The sequence below is a fragment of the Zootoca vivipara genome, chromosome 10 (genome assembly GCF_963506605.1).
Source record: "Zootoca vivipara chromosome 10, rZooViv1.1, whole genome shotgun sequence".
In the NCBI taxonomy this organism is placed as follows: Eukaryota; Metazoa; Chordata; class Lepidosauria; order Squamata; family Lacertidae; genus Zootoca; species Zootoca vivipara.
Window position 1 is genome coordinate 53,439,527 of NC_083285.1, and position 20,900 is coordinate 53,460,426.

General features: G+C 41.6%; 1 protein-coding gene across 4 annotated transcripts in view; it reads right to left on the reverse strand.

Annotated features, from left to right (window-relative positions):
• Positions 1-20,900, reverse strand: part of BICD1 (BICD cargo adaptor 1) — a 148,152-nt gene that overhangs the window by 37,963 nt on the left and 89,289 nt on the right. For 2 of the 4 annotated variants that reach the window (XM_035126582.2, XM_060279954.1), the window contains exons 5-8: positions 15,282-15,719; positions 11,692-12,783; positions 7,715-7,866; positions 5,820-6,027 (exon numbers count right to left, since the gene is read on the reverse strand). In XM_035126582.2, the coding sequence (XP_034982473.1) occupies positions 5,820-6,027; positions 7,715-7,866; positions 11,692-12,783; positions 15,282-15,719 (1,890 nt within the window). Of the gene's footprint in view, positions 1-782; positions 894-4,313; positions 4,514-5,709; positions 6,028-7,714; positions 7,867-11,691; positions 12,784-15,281; positions 15,720-20,900 lie in introns of all 4 variants that reach the window. The other 2 variants (XM_035126583.2, XM_035126581.2) reach the window with 2 other exon arrangements.

A 20,900-nucleotide genomic window follows, 5' to 3' on the forward strand; every position in this document is an offset into this window, starting at 1 on the left:
ACTCTATACAGTGAGAGAACTGCTGTTGCTTACAAGCACCTTTTCTGGCATGAACGAACAAGGATGTCTCTCCTGCTGCTTTCATTCACTTTTCTATCTGCTCTTGACTGCTCTTACGTGTAACTAGGAAAAGAGCAGGAAAAATCTGCCGGTATCGGAAGTTACCTTGTATATTTCTAATTCACAACATAAAGAGCTTAAGAAGGTATTTTTAGTGGGAGCTCTCGCAAGAGCTCCCCAGAAGCCTGTCTGAGCCTGAGCCTACATTTTAGAAGCAAACTTATTTTTGTTTTGTGATAACAAAATGTCTGGGTATGTTGCCTTTATTTTTAGTTAAGTGTCTACTGGTTTTATTGGAAAATTTATATATCTGTTTTTATAATGGGTTGTATTCAAGTAACTTTTGCTCACAGTAGACCCATTGAAATTAATAGATCTAAGTTAGTCATGACCATTAATTTAAATGAGCCTACTCTAAGTAAGGTTCTTTTGGAGTTGCAGTTAAAAGACAAATAAAAAAAGATAAACATTTCTTCTAATAGATGATAATGAAGTATCTAAGTCAAAAGGCAAAGTGCAAGTTCGTATTATTGGAAGGGCAATGGGGCTGGAAAGAACTTTTTTCATTTAAAAGAACTCTTCCATTTAAAAGAATTAAAAATACATCAGATCAATTTCCACCAAAAGCATGTCAGATTTGGATCAACTTTACGGTAGCACATTCCAACAGCGTAATTATCAGTGGTGGAGGAACTATGTATAATGACCAAAAGTACCCCCACCTTGTATTTGGTAACATGTACTGGGCCTAGATGCAAAATCCATGAAAATTCCTCTCAAGTGCTCCTCATGAGGGATGTCCTGCCTTTTGCAACGTTCCACTGGTGCCAGAACTTTTGAGAGGTAGAAAAGAGGCGGTTATAAGTAATAAGCAGGGTACAGGGGAGACATGAAGGCAACAATGGAAATGACTTTATTCTGATTGCCTCTCGCAATTCCTTGCTGTGATATCCTGGCCTGCCATTTTTGTGTAAATCCAGTGTATCGCTGAACTAATCAATCTGACATAATTTGCCATATATAACACTGTGGTGGTCATGTGGGATTGCTATGAGGAATAATGAAAATGAAGCAGGCCATCGTGTCAGTGATGAAAGCATCGTTCGACTGGGTTTGGTTCATGGACATGGTTTCTGATCGAATCCCACAGGGCTTTGCATCTCTGCCATTTTATTGATGCCTGTCAGTCACATACAAAGCGTCTTGCATAGACCATTTGCTTGCCAGGCATCCTTTGTACCATAAAGATAATAAGGTAACTTTGATGTAGCTTTGTTGATCCTTAGGTAGATTTTAGTGCCAGGTGAATAGTTTTAGCATGGAAGTGATAAATGCCTATTTTTCCTTTCCTATGGTAATTACCTCCAGGTTTATTAGGGACCTTCCTTTTATGGTTCCTGTTTATCTGTCTTCAATATGTATGCATGCCTCAAGTAGCCAATTAGTTGTAGTTAAAAAGGTTTCCTGTTACCTGACTCTGTCCCACGTGGGGATTTTTTGATATGTCCAGAGAGAATTTGATTGGTTCTTACGAATGCTATGTTGAAATTCCTTTGTTAATAAAACGATCTGGGCCTGTGAGCGGTTACGCACTTTCTCCCAGAGTCTTGCTGGACAAGTCTCAAGAACTTGCTCGACAAGTTCTTTTACATTAAACAGAGTCCAGTTCTTCCTCTGCATTCAGAACGCAACATTACACTGCCCTAGGCTTGTCCAGAACCAAAAACTAGTTTTCTAGCAGAATTTAGATGGTGAGCTGTACCCTAAAAAGGAGATCTCTGCTCAATCTATTGTATGGTATCTTAAGGTGTATTCAGGCAACATGGGAACAGGGGCAGGGTGTGCACAAAAGCCCCACCCCCAGCATCCATATGCACATCACCCCATCCCCACTGCTTGGTCTCCCACCTACATGGGACTGTTATCTGTGCATGTTTGAACGCAAACAGAATAACTGTGCATTTCAGGTCCCTGCTTCATCAGAATCCCCAGTCACACAGAGGGCTCTACTTGCATTCAACCAAAATTGAGTAGAAGCTCCATTTAGACTAGAGGGGGGAGCGAGGGTGCTAGGGGCAGGTCTTGGGTGAACGCCCCTGTCCTCAGCCACACTTTACCTACACTGGATATAAATATGCTTTCCTTTTATTAGTTAATCAGATGCTTCCTAAATCTTTCTGGTGAAAATTTGGTTTGGTTTATTGAAAAAAACTGTTTCAAGATTTACAAACACTGGGTCAGGGAGCTGACCTAAAATGTTTTTTTTTAATTTCTGACAAATACATTTGCTTTATTTAAGTCTATTGTACTCCTCCTCTAAATATAAAGCCTTTGCTTCTCTGAAGCTTTGGAGGCTGTCTGTTCTTCCATGCTTCTGAGCTAAGAGATGATTTTGCAGAAGCAGGCAAGGGTGATCAGAAGCCATATTAGAAGAAGAGTTTTGCACCCCAGAATGTATATCAGCAAGCCAAAGGGCTTCTCCCCACTATAGCTGGTTTCAGACTGAAAAACAAAAATACTCCCCTTTTACTAATAGGAGGCATGGCACTGCTTTATGTATTTCCCCGCTAAACTTTCACATAATGATTCTAAGTAATCATTATGGTTCTCCAGGAAACAGACTTCAATTCCACAGGATACTATTTCAAATACTTTCTTTGTGAACAATGCCATTTCCTATATGTAAGCAAGCTATTACATCTACAATAGTTGCACAAGGTTGCAGATGAAGGGCACTATCTAGCTATGTATTTCCATAGCTGCCAAGTTATCCCTTTTTTAAAGGTATTTTCCCTTATGCTGAATAGGCTTCCTCGTGAGAAAAGGGAAAACTTGGCAGCTATGGTATTTCTGCTACTGCAAGGACTTTTGGCTGTGCAATGGAACTTCTCCCCCTCCTCTCCTCTCCCTGCATGCCGCCTTATTCTGCTCTGGGAGTTCCCCCAGACCTCCTGAGCAGATCTGGAGAGGGGGGAGGAGGCACATGGGGAGAAAAGAAGGAGGGGAAGTTCCATAGAGCAAGAAGAAATCCTTGCACTAACAGAACTACTTTGTTGTATACCACCGAGAGCTTTTCACCTGTAAGTGCCTCTCATTACACAGCGCCGTGTAGGCTTAATGTTTCCATGTTGTTTCCATGTTGTTTCCAGTTGGCCAAACTGTCAGTAAGCAACATACAAGGGCATGAAAGGAACACTAGCGGTAAATCCAGGGTAAATGTTCAAGTCTTGGCCTCAACCCAACACAGTTAAGCAGTTAAACCACTGAAATTACCTGTTAGGTTGTGCACATTATGTCAAAACGCAATAAGGCTTTATCTTTCTACTAACTTTTCCTAAAATTTCCTAAAATTCAAAAGTTCCCCTGCACTTGGAAGGTTTCTTTTAATTATGTTATTGGTACCTTGCAGGGTAAACACAACTGGCACATGGTAAGAAGAGGCAACATGTTAGCTCTGAAGATATGCATCTATCTGTTGAGAGATACAGTATAATATACTGTTCAACCAAGTCATCATAGCTGTTTCATTTCACCAGTTTATTATTTCATCAAATGGCTTCAAATGAAACACTGGATCAAACACACTGGATCTAACTCAACCAAGGTGCTAACAGAACTCCAATTGAAATTATCATCTTGACTACAGTAACAGGACCCAGTTCAGGCAATCATCCAAGGCTTCATAATCTATGCATTATGGAGCTGTGAATGATCATTGGGTCCCAGCACTGCTCCCCTTGCTTCTCTTCTCCCGCCTTATAGTAAGTCTGAGTTCCCTGCTACATCCAACCATCGGAATTCTGGCTTAACAAACAGGAATAGTTAGTTAGTTAACATACCAGAATTTCCTGGCTCAGGTATAAGAGGAGCTCTGGCTTAATACAAGCCAGGATCTTTGCACCCAAGTCAGTGCACAATGGGGAGGGGGCAAGGGAAGAGTATTTGACACAGACTCCCCTTCCTGGCTTCATAAAGCATTGCTTCTGAAGCCTTGATTGACTATCTGACCTGGGCCAGAGGGAAATGTGACCCCTAAGAAGAGAGCACTTCAGATTAAATCTTCCAATCACATACTCCAGAACAGTTTCACTGATTATCATGTAGGAGTAGTCTGGGGCAGTCTAAAGATGCAAATCTATGAAAGACGGAAGAATGTGTCCAAATTAAAAATTGCATGTGCAGTGTTTGGCGGGATTCCCCCTATACTAAGCTAATCATTTTGCACTACATGCACCCAAGGAAAAAATGTTTACCTGGGATGGCCACGGTTAACCTTTTTTCCTTGCTGAGACGGTGCGCATAGAAGAATTCATTCATGGAGGCCATGGAAGGGGGGCCCCTCAGAAGAAATGATTCTGTGGAGGTGTGATCAGGGGGGTTTCTTAATAAAGGCAGTAGGTGGGTCCCTGAAGTCCTGGGATGGCTCTGATCACAAGGGGAAGGTGAGAATAGTCTTGCAGGAGATCCAAGAAAAAATACATACGAAAACAAAAGAGTTTTTACTTTAATTACTGAGCAATGGCTCCTTGAATGACATTATCACATTCCTTTCCCCACCGCCACCCTCCACAAAGCAAACCAGCATGTTGTCACCACCCCTATCATTGCTGCCACCCCACAGGAAAACGTATTTCTTATAAAGGGAAGCTTCGCTTATAAAATTTAGAAAGAGAAAATGCAAGCTGCTCAACATGACCCATCAAGCTGAGCAGAGATCACCTGCCATGTACAATGGCCCACCATAGGGTCAATAAAATCTGTTTTTGCTGCTTGCTTGGGGCTCTTCTTCAATGTTGTAAATAATCTGAGGCCATAATACATGGTGGTGGTGTGGCTTGGTGGGTCACATCTTGTGCAGGCTCCCTCATCCAATTCTCATCCCCCAATTTAGGTATTTAATTATTATTTAGGCATCATGCATATTTTCCATTTCATTTATAATATCTGCATTTAACATTTATGCTGAACATGTAGTACACAGACAATGAAAGTTTGCCCTAAAAGTCTCTGAATAGGGGAAATCTTGTTTCAATACTGTTCGTGGAAGTTGTTCCCACAAAGTGGTGGGACCTTTTGTCCACCATCTTCTCCTTGACCTCCCTCCCCCTGTTGGTGGGACAGCCACAGAACTATATGCAACTCTTGAAACCACTAGTGTTTGTTTCTGGGTTTGAATAAAAGTCATCTGCTATTGAACATTTATTCATTTTAACACAGGTGTTGAGAAGCACATCAGGGTAATCAAATTCCTTGCCCACATTTCAATAATGAAGAGAAAAAGGAAAGTTTATAAGCACATTAGTTTATCAGAGGATAATTTCCCTTTGGATGTGCATATGCCTCTTAGACATGCCCCTCTTCACCCCGCCCCATCAAGAGGTATATTTTTGTTATGTATTAAGCAGATACATTCAAAACATACAGAATATGCTGAAATGCTGACAGAATATGATCTATGACTATATCAAAAGGAAGAAAAAAAATATTATGGGCAGATGGAATTACTAGCCATTTTGAAAAGTCGCTTCTTCACACAACCCAATCTCTCAATGACCCCAGCCAAAATATATTCATTATTTGCAATTCAGTGAATGACCTTAATTCAAGTCAGGCCACTGCACTGTACTATAAAGACGACTGCATGCATACCTTTTCCTCTGAGTGCCACTGCTGACCAGTATGTTTGGTTGCTGTGGGCCCTGACTATGCAGGAGGAAAGTGTCTATGGTTGGCACGGTGGCTGATGCCTCCTCACTTACTTTAGGGCTGCCGATCTTGCTCTTTCCAAGTTTGCCTTTGCTCCGCCGGGACTGCTCGTGATCAAACTCTAAGTCTTCCAGACGCTGGGTAAGGGCGAGCTTTTGCTGGATAGCCATCCGCAGCAAAGAGTTTAAGGTCTTCTTCTCATCCTCTGCAGCTGCCAATTGCCTCTGCATCTCATCCAACTGTGTTACATATTCATCACACCTGGGGAGAGAGAGAGAGGGAGGGAGAGGGTCTTCCGGATTATGTGAATGTCCCTCATGGAGAAATGTCAGCATGAACCAGCTACATATGAAGAAAGTACCCATCACTTGTCATCAAATACTGGCTATATTTATGTGCAGTTTGGGCCAATTTAATGCTTTTCCATGACAGAAAAGGGTACTAAATTTGCCTGAGTCAATGGGCCATAACACATTTCTAACACGGACCTGCCCTGAATTATTCTCAATTCAATGAGAGAGAAAAACAAAACAATATGCAATCAAAAATGGTCAGCCAAGCAAAAGGCTCCAAGAAACCCACTGAACAAAACCAATTTGAGTGAAAAACCCTCTCAGTCCCATGACTTGAAATCATGCAACAAGCACAAGTGTGGATAGGCCTAAGACATTGGAGAAAACTATTTCCTCAGTTTCCCATCTCTTACTTGCTCTGAAACTTATATATGCTGCTACTAACATTTATCTGATCTGCTGGAAAGGTGGAAGGTGTGGCGGGACTTGCTTAAGGAAATTAAATTAATGTAATGTATATTGCAATGTAAATTAAAAATGGACATGACCCCAGGACGTTTCAAGTAGAAATATTCCTAACAGAGCCAAGACATTATGTCATAGTATTAGTAATCAGCTGGAGGGAAGCATATTTAATTATATTGAAAGCAGAGCTTCTTTGCTTACAGGAACTCTCATTTCAGTACAAGCCAAGCACTCAAAAAGTCACAATGTTCTGCACTTAAGTGGACTTTGATGCTTATCAATAACTGTGGTTTTTTTTGTTCCCAACTGTCTAAATGCTTTATTAATGGCAAATTTGTTAATATAAAAGAACCACTGCTTTATATATTAACTGCTACATGGACTGCATTTAAAAAGAACTGAAACTCTACAGTGAAGCTCAGAAAGAACAAACTAATGAAACTCTCCAGTGAAGCTCAGAAAGAAAGAACTAATTATCAAATTAAGTAACTCCCAAATTCTGCAGTAAAAATAGGAAAGTTTTAGGGAATTTGAAAACTTTTATTATTTATATGCCTAATACGGCTTCCAATGAGTTGCAAGAGCTTCTTGCACTGAGCAGAAGCCGCGTTGCATGTTCGGGTTCTGCCAAACGTTTGGAAATGGAAGCACGTACCATATAACAGTGGTCCTCAAACTTGGGCCTCCAGATGTTTTTGGCCTACAACTCCCATGATCCCTAGCTAGCAGGACCAGTGGTCAGGGATCACGGGAATTGTAGTCTCAAAACATCTGGAGGCCCAAGGCTGAGGACCACTGCCATATAACATGCCCCCGTGTATAAGTTGTTGGGCTTTTTGGGGGGAGGATTGCACAGAGTTGTTGAGCTTCATGGGGGAGATGCAACCCAACACCCATCCCCACCAGGCCCCCAGTTTTAAAACATTATTTTAAAGTAAACAGAGCTCATATTATACACAGTATAAGAGTGTATAAGAAAAGTATAAGAAAAGTACGGTACTTCTGGGTTTTCGGCGTTCGGGAGCCGAAATATACTATAACAGAGGCGTTCGGAACCAAGGTTCCACTGCAGTCTTAAAATCATTTGCATTATCCCAATGTACTATCTCTCTTTATTATTTAGATTCTTTATGTCAAGGTATATATGACAAAGAAATTAAATTTATTTATTTATAAAAGTATTTCAGTACCTGGTTGCGAACATGGCTCTCAAGGATGAGAAGGTTGCTGCATCTTCTTTCAAAGCCTTTAACTCATTACGTAGTTTAGTCATGGTTTCTGTCACCATGGCCTTCTCATTCTCATACTTATTCTTCAGATTAGCCAGGGCCACTTCAGCTGTCTGAAGCAAAGACACAGCCATTATATATGTATGTATGTATTTAAGAACACAAAATAAAGAGAGCCTGCTGAATCAGGCCAATGGCCCACCCAGTCCAGCGTCCTGTTCTCACAGTGGCCAACCAGATGCCTGTGGGAAACCCGTAAGCAGGAGCTGAGCACATCAGCACTGTCCCCTCCTGTGGTTTCCAGCAAATGAGATTGAGAAGCATACTGCTTGTGACAGTAAAGGTAGGCCGGATGGAACAGAAACTACAAGAAACAGAAGCAAGATGCTATGTTTAGCTCAACAACTGTAATATTTAACCAGCTGAGACAATTTACACAGCATGTCATTAGTGCAAATTTATTTCTGTCTGGCTTATACAATACAACTGGAATACATTGCATTTCAAACATTTGAGCAGGACCGGCCCTACGGCCAGGCTGGGTGGCGCAGGGCACCACGGCGCCAGCCCACCAGGTGGGCGCCGCGAGCTGCGCCCGCCCGCTGGCCAGCCGGTCCGCCGTGCAGCTGCGCCCACGGCACCCATGCTGTGCCTGCCCGCCATGCTGTGCCTGCCCGCTGTGCTTAAGACAGCCCTGCATTTGAGGCAAAAGTTTTCTTTGGCTGAAAAAAAAGATGAAAGTAGTCTGAGGGAGACTTCATCCCAATGGTGCAGTGGTACCTCTGGTTATGAACTTAATTTTTCCCCAGAGGTCTGTTCTTAACCTGAAACCGTTCTTAACCTGAGGTACCACGGCCACACGATTTCTGTTCTCATCCTGGGGCAAAGTTCTTAATCCGAGGTACTACTCCTGGGTTAGCGGAGTCTGTAACCTGAAGTGTTTGTAACCTGAGGTGTTTGTAACCCAAGGTACCACTGTATAACGTTCTTTTGCCCCACTGGCAACTCCAGTCAAATGTTTTGAAACAATACAAATATCTGCAAACCCCATTTACTGGAGACCAAGTGGGATGAGTGTACACATGACACACTTTCAAACTGCCTTCAAATATCTGAAATACTAGTGCCTACATCCAAGCTCAATTATTAGAAGAATGCTATCAAAACAGTTTGAATCGTAGAGTTGGAAGGGGCCTCCAATGTCAACTACAAGCCAATACCTGCTGATGCTAGAAATAACACTATTACAGCATCCTTTATTGGTGTCCAACTAATGTCTCATTACTTGATTCCATGTGCCACCCTAGTAGCAAATACATGGGGTGATTGTTCCAGTGCCTCAGTTATAAAAGAAAAGTAAGAGGGTCTTCAATAACTAAAACATGCCCCCCACAGCCTTCTAAAAACTGGACCTAAGACAGCTATCACAACAGATAAGGACCTGAGCCTCTTTTGAACCTATTTAATCCTAGCACAAAATTTTAGCCCTATCACCTGGAGTCCTTTAACTGGAAAAGCTAGATATTAATCTGCTGTATGTGCATTCCATGTATCTGTCACTGAATATGGTAGCTTGCAACAGCAAAATGAGATGATCCTGTTGGAATAAGTTATGCTTGCAGATAAAAATCAAGACAGGGTTAATCTGAATATATTGTTCTTGTACCTGCAGCTTGTTAGGTGTGAATCAAGGAAGATGTAAGGCATGAGTCAGAGCCAGATGCCAATGATTCAGCACAAAGTAGAGTATAAGTAGCCCTGTATTTGTAACTGAGGTGTTGGTAGTGTGGCTGGCTGGAAATCAACTGTGTTGAATTTCTTCTGGGAGAACATTTGCTGGAACACCTATTTGTAAGCTGTCTGCCTAGAACAAGAGGCAGTCAGAGGTAGGAACTGTGTTGTACTTCTTTAGTGAACTACCTGTCAGTACTGTCAGTACTGACTGTACTGAGCTGTCTAGTGTTATTATATATAGGAAAGGTAAAAGGCTAAGGTAAATGACCCCTGGACAATTAATTCCAGTCAAAAGGCGACTGTGGGTTGCGGCTCTCATCTCACTTCAGGCTGAGAAAGCCAGTGTTTGTCCATAGACAGCTTTCTGGGTCATGTGGCCAGCATGACTAAACCGCTTCTGGAGAAACAGAACACCATGATGGAAACCAGAGTGTATAGAAACACTGTTTACCTTACCGCTGCAGCGATACCTATTTATCTACTTGGACTGGTGTGCTTTCGAACTGCTAGGTTGGCAGAAGCTAGGACAGAGCAACGGGAGCTCACCCCGTCACAGGGATTTTAACTACCGGTACCAACCTTCTGATCGGAAAGCCCAAGGGGCTCAGTGGTTTAGACCACAGCATCACCCACATCTCTTTACAGAAAAACCAGGGGGTGTGACAGAGTTGGATCCATGACTAAAGTTTTGGCAATTAGAGCATTTGCCTGTATTTAGGATCGACGGTGTTGCCTAAAGCCAGCAATCTGTATATGTAATGCAGCAATCTAAACATTAAAGCATTTTGAAATAATTCTTCTTCGAGTTTTAATTCTTCAGCAACTAGAAGGCAAAACACCACTCTAGAGATGTGATAACTCCTTTGAGTATGGGTACACAGAAATTACTGGTTCAGGAACAACTCTCTAAGACCAAAATCACTGGCTCCCAGTACGTTTCCGAGCACAATTCAAAGTGTTGGTACTGACCTTTAAAGCCCTAAACGGCCTCGGTCCAGTATACCTGAAGGAGCGTCTCCACCCCCATCGTTCTGCCCGGACACTGAGGTCCAGGGCCGAGGGCCTTCTGGCGGTTCCCTCGCTGCGAGAAGCCAAGTTACAGGGAACCAGTCAGAGGGCCTTTTCGGTAGTGGCACCCACCCTGTGGAACGCCCTCCCACCAGATGTCAAAGAGAAAAACAACTACCAGACTTTTAGGTGACATCTGAAGGCAGCCCTGTTTAGGGAAGCTTTTAATGTTTAATAGATTATTGTATTTTAATATTCTGTTGGAAGCCGCCCAGTGTGGCTGGGGAAACACAGCCAGATGGGCGGGGTATAAATATATTATTATTATTATTATTATTATTATTATTATTATTATCATCATCATCATCAGTAAAAATATATTCCTGTACTAGCAAGAATAATTCAGATGTACAGAATATAGTATAACATGAGGCTAGTAGCACTGATTACTGCTACTAAACTGATAAGTCAAAACTGACTTTCAACTGGTTGTCTTTTTTTCTGATACTGTATATATTATACATTTGTGTTTAATTGCCCTCACCTTCTGTCCTCCCAGCTAAGGCCTCCAAGGCAAAGGAAAATACATCTACCCAGTACCTAGATTTCTCCTTTTCCCATAGGACTGCTCTACCCATGTTATACTGCAGCAAAAAAGTAGCTCAAGTCAAAACCACACTAGTCTTTTTTAACATGTGTGTGTATCCACTCAGGTCTTTACGAACTCTGAATAATTAACTATTTCCATGATTCCATAATACTGTACACATTCTTGTAAAGTGCCTTAGTTGAATTGGGATTACATGAAGGAGCTTGTTTGAAGTTTTGAGAAGGTCTGAGTTGACCCCAAGCAAAAGCAAAATATGATTGGTTCCCCAGGCCTCTGGAATTCAATGCAATCTTGAGTGCATGCCACATTTATATTATGTAGAATGCTCAAATTTGTTCAATAAAAACTAAGTGAACTAAGTTCACTGATGCAATAAATTAATTTTATCTGTTTTATCTGGGTTAAGAGTACCTAAAATAAAATAAATTATGTGAGAGGCCAACAGAAAACCAAAAGAAAGTCTGTGTTTTATGGGAACTGTACGTAGGTTGCCATAAACATAGGCTTACCTGAATTAAAAGTACCCTTAAACTTGTTAATTAAAACACATACCTTCCTAATGGCAGATGGGCAGTTAACAGCTTACCTGCTTGTTGGCTTTCAACACAGCCCTTAGGGTCGCTATCTGCTCTCGTTTTGTACTCAGCAGGGACTTCAATTTCAGTATTTCTTCCATTAAGGCCTCCTTATCCTTATCAATCATAGGTACTAGTTCACGGGCTGCTGCACGCTGCCGAGACAGCTGCAGCGACCGATCTACAGCCTTCTGCAAGTGCTTGATTTGGTCCCTTATTATGGCATTCAGGTTGTAAATATTCATCGGTTCTTTGCGAATGTCACTAGTGTCGGAAACTGGGGAGGAAGGGGGGGCTGTGATGACTGGAGAAATTGTGGGTGTCTTTGTTGGACTTTGCTCTTTGTTGGCTTCTGCACTCTCCCTTGAAATCTGCTCAGTCGGTGTCCTCACTTCTATTGGAGATGCCATCCCTCTCCTAGCCAGCCGTGGGGACAGAAGCCCCCTTGGGTCATCAGGTCCCTTGAGGCTCCCACTTCTAGTAACTCTGCTTTGCCTGTAATAATCTAGCATAACCCTATTAGGAGTTTCGTTGTTACACAAACACACGTGGTGATAGAGCTGAGCCAGTTCCTCACTGAAAGTCACCAGCTCATCCTGGGCTGTGTTGAGTGTATTGTGGTTCTCATTTGCAACACCTGTAATTCTTTGCAAGTCTTTTTCCATCTGCATCATCTTCTCATGGCTATCCTTAGTTGACTTTTCCAGGTTTGTCACCTGCTCATCATATATCTGGATCCTGCTCTCATACTTCGCCTTTTCTTCGGTGTAGTTTTCAACACATTTATTGTATTTCTCCTTCAAGGCCTTTATTTCAGCTTTGAGGTCAATCACCTCCGTGACAGCTACTTTGTATTTGCACTCTAGAATCTCCAAGCCATTGATGTCCACTTCATAGTCATGGGTTTCTTCCCCAGAATCCCGGCCTTTCTCAAAATCTAGCTCCTTCAATTCTTTGTTGCTCTGTAAACCCCTCATAGCGTTGACATGCTCAGTGAGCCTGTGGACCCGTTCATGTTGCTCAGTAAGTGCCCCCTTTGTGTGTTCCAGCTGAGTCTGTGACTCCTGAAGATTAGCCAGGAGAATAGCTTTCTCGCGCTCCACCTGCAATAACCCAGGGAGAAAAATATTAATGTCTCAAAAAAGAACTTGGGTGCAAAACTAACTGCTCAGTACCCATCGGTACCTTAAAACAGACCGAGCCTAGCAACTGGCACCTCTACTACTGCTGAGGTCAGAAAGTTCCTCCTCCTAAGAAATCACACAGTATCTTACATTTTGCAAGAAAGTTGCGTTTTGTTTATTTAAGGCATTTGTATGATGGCCTTCATAAAAATACATCCTAGGTCAGTTCACAATAAAAAACACACTAAAATAAAAGCACAACAAAAAAGCACAAGTTAAAAAAGCACCTTCCAGGTACACCACAACTTCAAAGTCAATTGAAACAGCAAAATGGATGACTTAGCTTCAGTGCTTAAAATATAGCTTCCTTGTCCATCAGACCTAAAAAATAATTTCATTTAAAATGCCAGAGAAACATTGTCTTAACCTGTATCTTTGCTGGTTATTATGGTGGTGATGGTGGTTGTTCTCAATCTCATTCATGTCATTTATAAAGCAATTGGTATTGTGCTAGCAAAAGTAAATAAACAATTCCTTCTTATGTTCTCTGTTCATGGGCCCAGTGGCCCAGTTAAAGCATATTTATAATTATATGGCCCAGTTAAAGCATCATATTTATAATTATATTTATCATAACTATGTGAGCAAGCAGCATTGCTGGCGCACACTACTCAAAAGCTGCCACAATGCTCCTCTCTTGCTCTTGCTGCAGTTGCTCCATGGACAAAATAAGCAAGAATCTGGCTTATGTTGTCTGAATCCAGGCTAGTGGTTTGTATCCTCCTTGCTTCCAGTTTCTTGAGCCCAGATTCGGATGACACAACATGTTGGCCTGCAGCTTGCTTTGTCCACCAGAAAGGGAGCAACATGAGACCCTTTCTGGGCAGTGTGCATTTACATGCTACTCATTCATGTGAAACCATAGTTTGTTTTAAATTATGGTTTAATGTGGCATGCAAATAAGCCCATATTTGTTTCACCAGTCATAGGCAACAATATTTTCCAAACCTGGAAAATTTTAGTTGAGATATGCACACCATTCCAAGTACTTTAGATATATTTTAATAGCAATTTGAGGGGGAAATGCCATTAGACTAGCAGAGTTTTATTATTATTTTAAAGGAAAGAACAACAGCAAATGAGCTCTATCAAGTGTGAGTGGTGCAACTTGTTTGATGAGATGTAATAAAACCAAACCTAATTAGTTTAGTAGATGGTGGCCATTATTATTTCAAACCCCATGACACATAAAGGATAGTAATTTATGGAAATGTTAGGTGAATATATAATTAGGAAGAGATAATTAGGAACAGTGTTCCTGGCTCTAGGCAATAATCTTGATAGGTACTACATTTGTATTACCGTACTGTTGTCATACACAAGCTACATAGGCCTTGTACTGACAATCTACTATAAAATACCGTAGTAATCTATCTTGTTCCATGCCACCACAATCTCAAAGTTCTTTGGATGCTTTGTTGGTTTCTTAATGGCCCATCACCAGGCTATCACCTTATGAGGAAGTTAGCCTTGCTTAATTAGCTAATTCCAGAGGAATTAAGTCTAGCTTAATTAGCTATTACAGGTTACAGGTAGGTAGCCGTGTTGGTCTGCCGTAGTCGAAACAGAATAAAAAAATTCCTTCCAGTAGCACCTTAGATTTGTCATTGGTATGAGCTTTCATGTGGTATCTGAAGAAGTGTGCGTGCACACGAAAGCTCATACCAATGACAAAGTTAGTTGGTCTCTAAGGTGCTACTGGAAGGATTTTTTAAAAAATTTTTTAGCTATTACAGGATTTAGGTGTCCAACACACAGCTTAATACACACAGGTCTGTCCTAATACAAATAACTCTAATACACACTGGTCTGGCTGGTCTAGCCATTTCCCAGTTGTAACACTGGGAATTTAAGAGTGTCTAGCACCCACAAACTCATAACGATACATGGTGAAACTTGAAGCTCATCTGCTTCTATGGAAAAGTAATTTAAACTGTATGTAAAAATCAAAAATTATCCTAACTTTATAAATATATGTATCTGCAATGTTGGGCTGTAAGTAGGTGGAGTGGAGGGACAGGATTGCACAGGAGAAGAATTCAGGGAAGGCTGCCTGAGGATCAGGATAGCTAAAGGAAGTAAGGAATTGTATGCACAGGCAGCATAGGAGGAAACAGTAGATGGCAGAGGTATATATAGTTGAAGAAAACTTAGACATAGGGCACAGGAGAGGAGAGAAAAAAGAAGGCAAGATAAAACAGAGAGGCATATGCTTGTCAAAGCAGCACAGACATGAAATTCTGCATCTGTCATTTTTTCTGTCACTATAATGGGAAAAACCACATCTGGTGGTTTCTCCTATGCAGTTACCAGAACTACAAAGCACCCTACCACCAGGTGAATGCAAAATGTAGCTGGGCCCAATATCTGGTACATTATATGAAACTCCCTTTTTAATGGTCCATGTCAAATGTTACCTGCATGAGCTGCTGTTTCAGTTTTTGCATTTCAGAGATGTTGAGCTCACTGAAGAGATCTGAGACTGGGTGCAGCGATTCTGCTTTCCTAACTGTGGGAGTCCGAAAGTCACCATTCATTTTCATGTGGGGTCCATGAATGTGTCCATTCATTTTGTCATCATTATTAGGTTCATTCCCATCCTCTCCAAACTTTAATCCATCTACCGAGATATTAATATGGTTATTATACATGCTATCATTTAGATTGATATACTGGGAGAGTTCCTTCCTCAGATTGTTCTTTTGCTCTCTCTCATTCTTTAACGTCTCCAGGGCTTCCTCTAGCTGATGGTCCGCAATCTCCTTTAACCGGATGGCATCGTCTAGCTGGCTATTAAGCAATACAGTTTCTTCCTCAAATCGTTTTATCTCGTGTTTCAGGCCTTCATATTCAACCTGAATTAGGTAAGATAAAGAACATTCAAAATACTAAAAGTTGGATTTACAAACAACCTGCCATTTGCTGCATCTGTTAAACTAAGGTACCAAAAAGAGAGAGAGAAAAAAAAGAAAGACTGAACATACGTACTTAAAATTACTGGATGGAGAAAGGACTCAGATTCTACTGACTACCGGTATATAAACTGGTCAGTAGAGAGATGCCCTGAAACCACTGTGATTCTGTTGTAACTTAGTTCTCTGTTACATCTTTCATAATGATGATTATGTAGTGCAACCCAAATCGGGGGGAGGTTAACAGTTTTTCAGAATAAACATTATCAGGCATATTTCATGAAATTTACCTCTTAACTAAAATGTATAGATTTCATACCATCAAATGTGACAAGGTATTTTTTTGTAATTTAATAGAAAATCCAAGAGGTTTCAGGTGCTTATACATGTTGCTTAGCCCAAGACTTACAAACATATATGGAAAAATGTATTAACTCAATCTGTAGAGCATAAGACTCTTAATCTCAGAGTCGTGGGTTTGAGCCCCACATTGGACAAAAAGATTTCTGCATTGCTAGGGGTTGGACTAGATAACCCTCATAGTCCCTTCCATCTCTACAATTCTATGATTCTATGACACTATAACCAATTTTTTTAACTTTGAAGACACAAATGAGAAATACATGTTCACTATATAAAAACATGATTCAGGGAATATTGAGGGAGAAAATTGCTCAAAAACACATCAGGTAAGTTGTTGGGGGATTTTTTTAAGGAAAATGTTGTAACAAAAGCAACTGAGAAAAAGGTTTGAATGAAAATACTAATTGAGACATACATATGACTTATTTTGTCAACCATCTTTTTCTGTATGTTAAGAATGGCTAAATAAAAAAATTGGTTAAATAAAATGTTATGAATAAAAGCAGAAACAGCAAAATAAAATTATGAGAAGGTAAAGGTTTGAAAGATTGCATAGAAATATATAAATGTTCCCTGGAAACTACATGTTCAAAATCCCTAGTCAAGCTAATCAATATTCATTTCTAATGAGAGACAGTTGGCTCTTTGCAGGCAGGAGAAACACAAATTAATTCCTTTGTTAAAGATACAGCATATATTTATATACTATTCAAGTAAGACAATTACTATATAATGAGTAATCTCAGAAGTTAATCAGCTTTTTATGTATGGTATAATTAGCAGTGGGTTGTTTTTTTTGCTGAAAATGGGAGCAATTTTCTGTGTAACAAAAAAAAGTGATTAGAAATTGTCCGTTTTTACAAAAAGAAAGAAAATGAAACACAGACTCTGCGTACAATCTGCTATTTGTGTTTAAAGGGTAGAATAATGTTGGGTAGCAATTACTTCTAAATATAGTCTGGGTTTCAAAGAGCTATTTTAGGCAAGTGTAAGTACCTTCATGGATCCCTTCATGATCCCTTCATGGATCAATGCCTTGTCGTGGCGAAGGGGCTTGAATAACTCAGAGAAGCTATGAGCTATGCCATGCAGGGCCACCCAAGATGGACAGGTCATAGTGGAGAGTTTTGACTAAACGTGATCCACCTGGAGAAGGAACTGGCAAGCCACTCCAGTATCCCTGCCAAGAAAACTCCATGGACAAAGACAACAGGCATATAAAAGTTATGACGCTGGAAGATGAGCCCCTCAGGTCGGAAGGCGTCCAACATGCTACTGAGGAAGAGCGGAGGACAAGTACAAGTAGATTCAGAGCTGATGAAGCGGCTGGGCCAAAGCCGAAAGGACGCTCAGTTGCAGATATGCCTGGAAGCGAAAGGAAAGTCCGATGCTGTAAAGAAAAATATTGCATAGGAACCTGGAATGTAAGAACCATGAATGGAGGTAAGCTGGATGTGGTCAAAAATGAGATGACAAGAATAAATATCGACATCCTGGGCATCAGTGAACTAAAATGGAAGGGAATGGGCGAATTCAGTTCGGGTGACTATCATATCTACTACTGTGGGCAAGAATCCTGTAGTAGAAATGGAGTGGCCCTCATAGTCAACAAAAGAGTGGCAAAAGCTGTAATGGGATGCAATCTCAAAAATGACAGAATGATCTCGATACGAATCCAAGGCAGACCTTTTAACATCACGGTAATCCAAGTTTATGCACCAACTACCGGTGCTGAAGAAAGTGAAATTGACCAATTCTATGAAGACCTACAACACCTTCTAGAAATGACACCAAAGAAGGATGTTCTTCTCATTACAGGGGATTGGAATGCTAAAGTAGGGAATCAAGAGATAAAAGGAACAACTGGCAAGTTTGGCCTTGGAGTTCAAAATGAAGCAGGGCAAAGGCTAATAGAGTTCTGTCAAGAGAACAAGCTGGTCATCACAAACACTCTCTTCCAACAACACAAGAGACGACTCTACACATGGATATCACCAAATGGGCAGCATCGAAATCAGATTGATTATATTCTCTGCAGCCAAAGATGGAGAAGCTCTATACAGTCAGCAAAAACAAGACCTGGAGCTGACTGTAACTCAGATCATCAGCTTCTTATAGCAAAATTCCAGCTTAAACTGAAGAAAGTAGGAAAAAGCACTGGGCCAGTAAGATACAATCTGAATCAAATCCCTTATGAATACACAGTGGAAGTGAGGAACAGGTTTAAGGATTTAGATTTGGTGGACAGAGTGCCTGAAGAACTATGGATGGAGGCTCGTAACATTATACAGGAGGCAGCAACGAAAACCATCCCAAGGAAAAGGAAATGCAAGAAAGCAAAATGGCTATCCAACGAGGCCTTACAAATAGCGGAGGAGAGGAGGCAAGCAAAATGCAAGGGAGATAGGGAAAGATACAGGAAACTGAATGCAGATTTCCAAAAAACAGCAAGGAGAGACAAGAGGGTCTTCTTAAATGAGCAATGCAAAGAAATAGAGGAAAACAATAGAATGGGGAAAACCAGAGATCTGTTCAAGAAAATTGGAGATATGAAAGGAACATTTCGTACAAAGATTACCATAATCAAGGACAAAAGTGGTAAGGACCTAACAGAAGCAGAAGACATCAAGAAGAGGTGGCAAGAATACACAGAGGAATTATACCAGAAAGACATGGAGGTTTCGTACACCCCAGGTAGTGTGGTTGCTGACCTTGAGCCAGACATCTTGGAGAGTGAAGTCAAATGGGCCTTAGAAAGCACTGCTAATAACAAGGCCAGTGGAAGTGATGATATTCCAGCTGAACTATTTAAAATTTTAAAAGATGATGCTGTTAAGGTGCTACACCCAATATGCCAGCAAGTTTGGAAAACTCAGCAATGGCCAGAGGATTGGAGAAGATCAGTCTACATCCCAATTCCAAAGAAGGGCAGTGCCAAAGAATGCTCCAACTACCGCACAATTGCGCTCATTTCACACGCTAGCAAGGTTATGCTTAAAATTCTACAAGGCAGGCTTAGGCAGTATGTGGACCGAGAACTCCCAGAAGTGCAAGCTGGATTTCGAAAGGGCAGAGGAACCAGAGACCAAATAGCAAACATGCGCTGGATTATGGAGAAAGCTAGAGAGTTCCAGAAAAACGTCTACTTCTGCTTCATTGACTATGCAAAAGCCTTCGACTGTGTCGACCACAGCAAACTATGGCAAGTTCTTAAAGAAATGGGAGTGCCTGATCACCTCATCTGTCTCCTGAGAAATCTCTATGTGGGACAAGAAGCTACAGTTAGAACTGGATATGGAACAACTGATTGGTTCAAAATTGGGAAAGGAGTACGACAAGGTTGTATATTGTATCCCTGCTTATTTAACTTATATGCAGAATTCATCATGCGAAAGGCTGGACTAGATGAATCCCAAGCCGGAATTAAGATTGCCGGAAGAAATATCAACAACCTCAGATATGCAGATGACACAACCTTGATGGCAGAAAGCGAGGAGGAATTAAAGAACCTTTTAATGAGGGTGAAAGAGGAGAGCGCAAAATATGGTCTGAAGCTCAACATCAAAAAAACCAAGATCATGGCCACTGGTCCCATCACCTCCTCACGAATAGAAGGGGAAGAAATGGAGGCAGTGAGAGATTTTACTTTCTTGGGCTCCTTGATCACTGCAGATGGTGACAGCAGTCACGAAATTAAAAGACGCCTGCTTCTTGGGAGAAAAGCAATGACAAACCTAGACAGCATCTTAAAAAGCAGAGACATCACCTTGCCGACAAAGGTCCGTATAGTTAAAGCTATGGTTTTCCCAGTAGTGATGTATGGAAGTGAGAGCTGGACCATAAAGAAGGCTGATCGTCGAAGAATTGATGCTTTTGAATTATGGTGCTGGAGGAGACTCTTGAGAGTCCCATGGACTGCAAGAAGATCAAACCTATCCATTCTTAAGGAAATCAGCCCTGAGTGCTCCCTGGAAGGACAGATCGTGAAGCTGAGGCTCCAATACTTTGGCCACCTCATGAGAAGAGAAGAATCCTTGGAAAAGACCCTGATGTTGGGAAAGATTGAGGGCACTAGGAGAAGGGGACGACAGAGGACAAGATGGTTGGACAGTGTTCTCGAAGCTACGAACATGAGTTTGACCAAACTGCGGGAGGCAGTGCAAGACAGGAGTGCCTGGCGTGCTATGGTCCATGGGGTCACGAAGAGTCGGACACGACTAAACAACAAACAACAACAACAAGTACCTGCAAGTGTAAGTACCCACAAGCATGCAATATCACAGATTGCTTCCGAGACTCCCTTCACATAGCTGCCAAGTCCGGATCGTAAAGATCCGGGATCGGCAGCGCGCGCATAACCGGAACTTCCGGTGGCGCTTCGCCCTTCTATGGGCACCAGAAAATGGCGGCCCCAGCGCCGGAAGTCGCTTCCGCGCATGACCGTAAACACGTAAAAGCGACTTCCGACGCCGGCGCCGCCATTTTCTGATGCCCATAGAAGGGCAAACCGCAACCGGAAGTCGCGTCACGCAACTTCCGGTCATGCGCGGAAGCGACTTCCGACGCCGACATTTTCTGGTGCCCATAGAAGGGCAAAGCGGCACCAGAAAAATGGCCGCCGGGAAGAAGCAAATTAAAGGGACAATGCCGGGATTTTCCGCCAAACGGGAGACCGCCGGGAAACGGTAAGAAAAAAGGGGTTTTCCCGGCGGATACGGGATACTTGGCAGCTATGTCCCTTCAGTTTTGGAAATGTTCTCT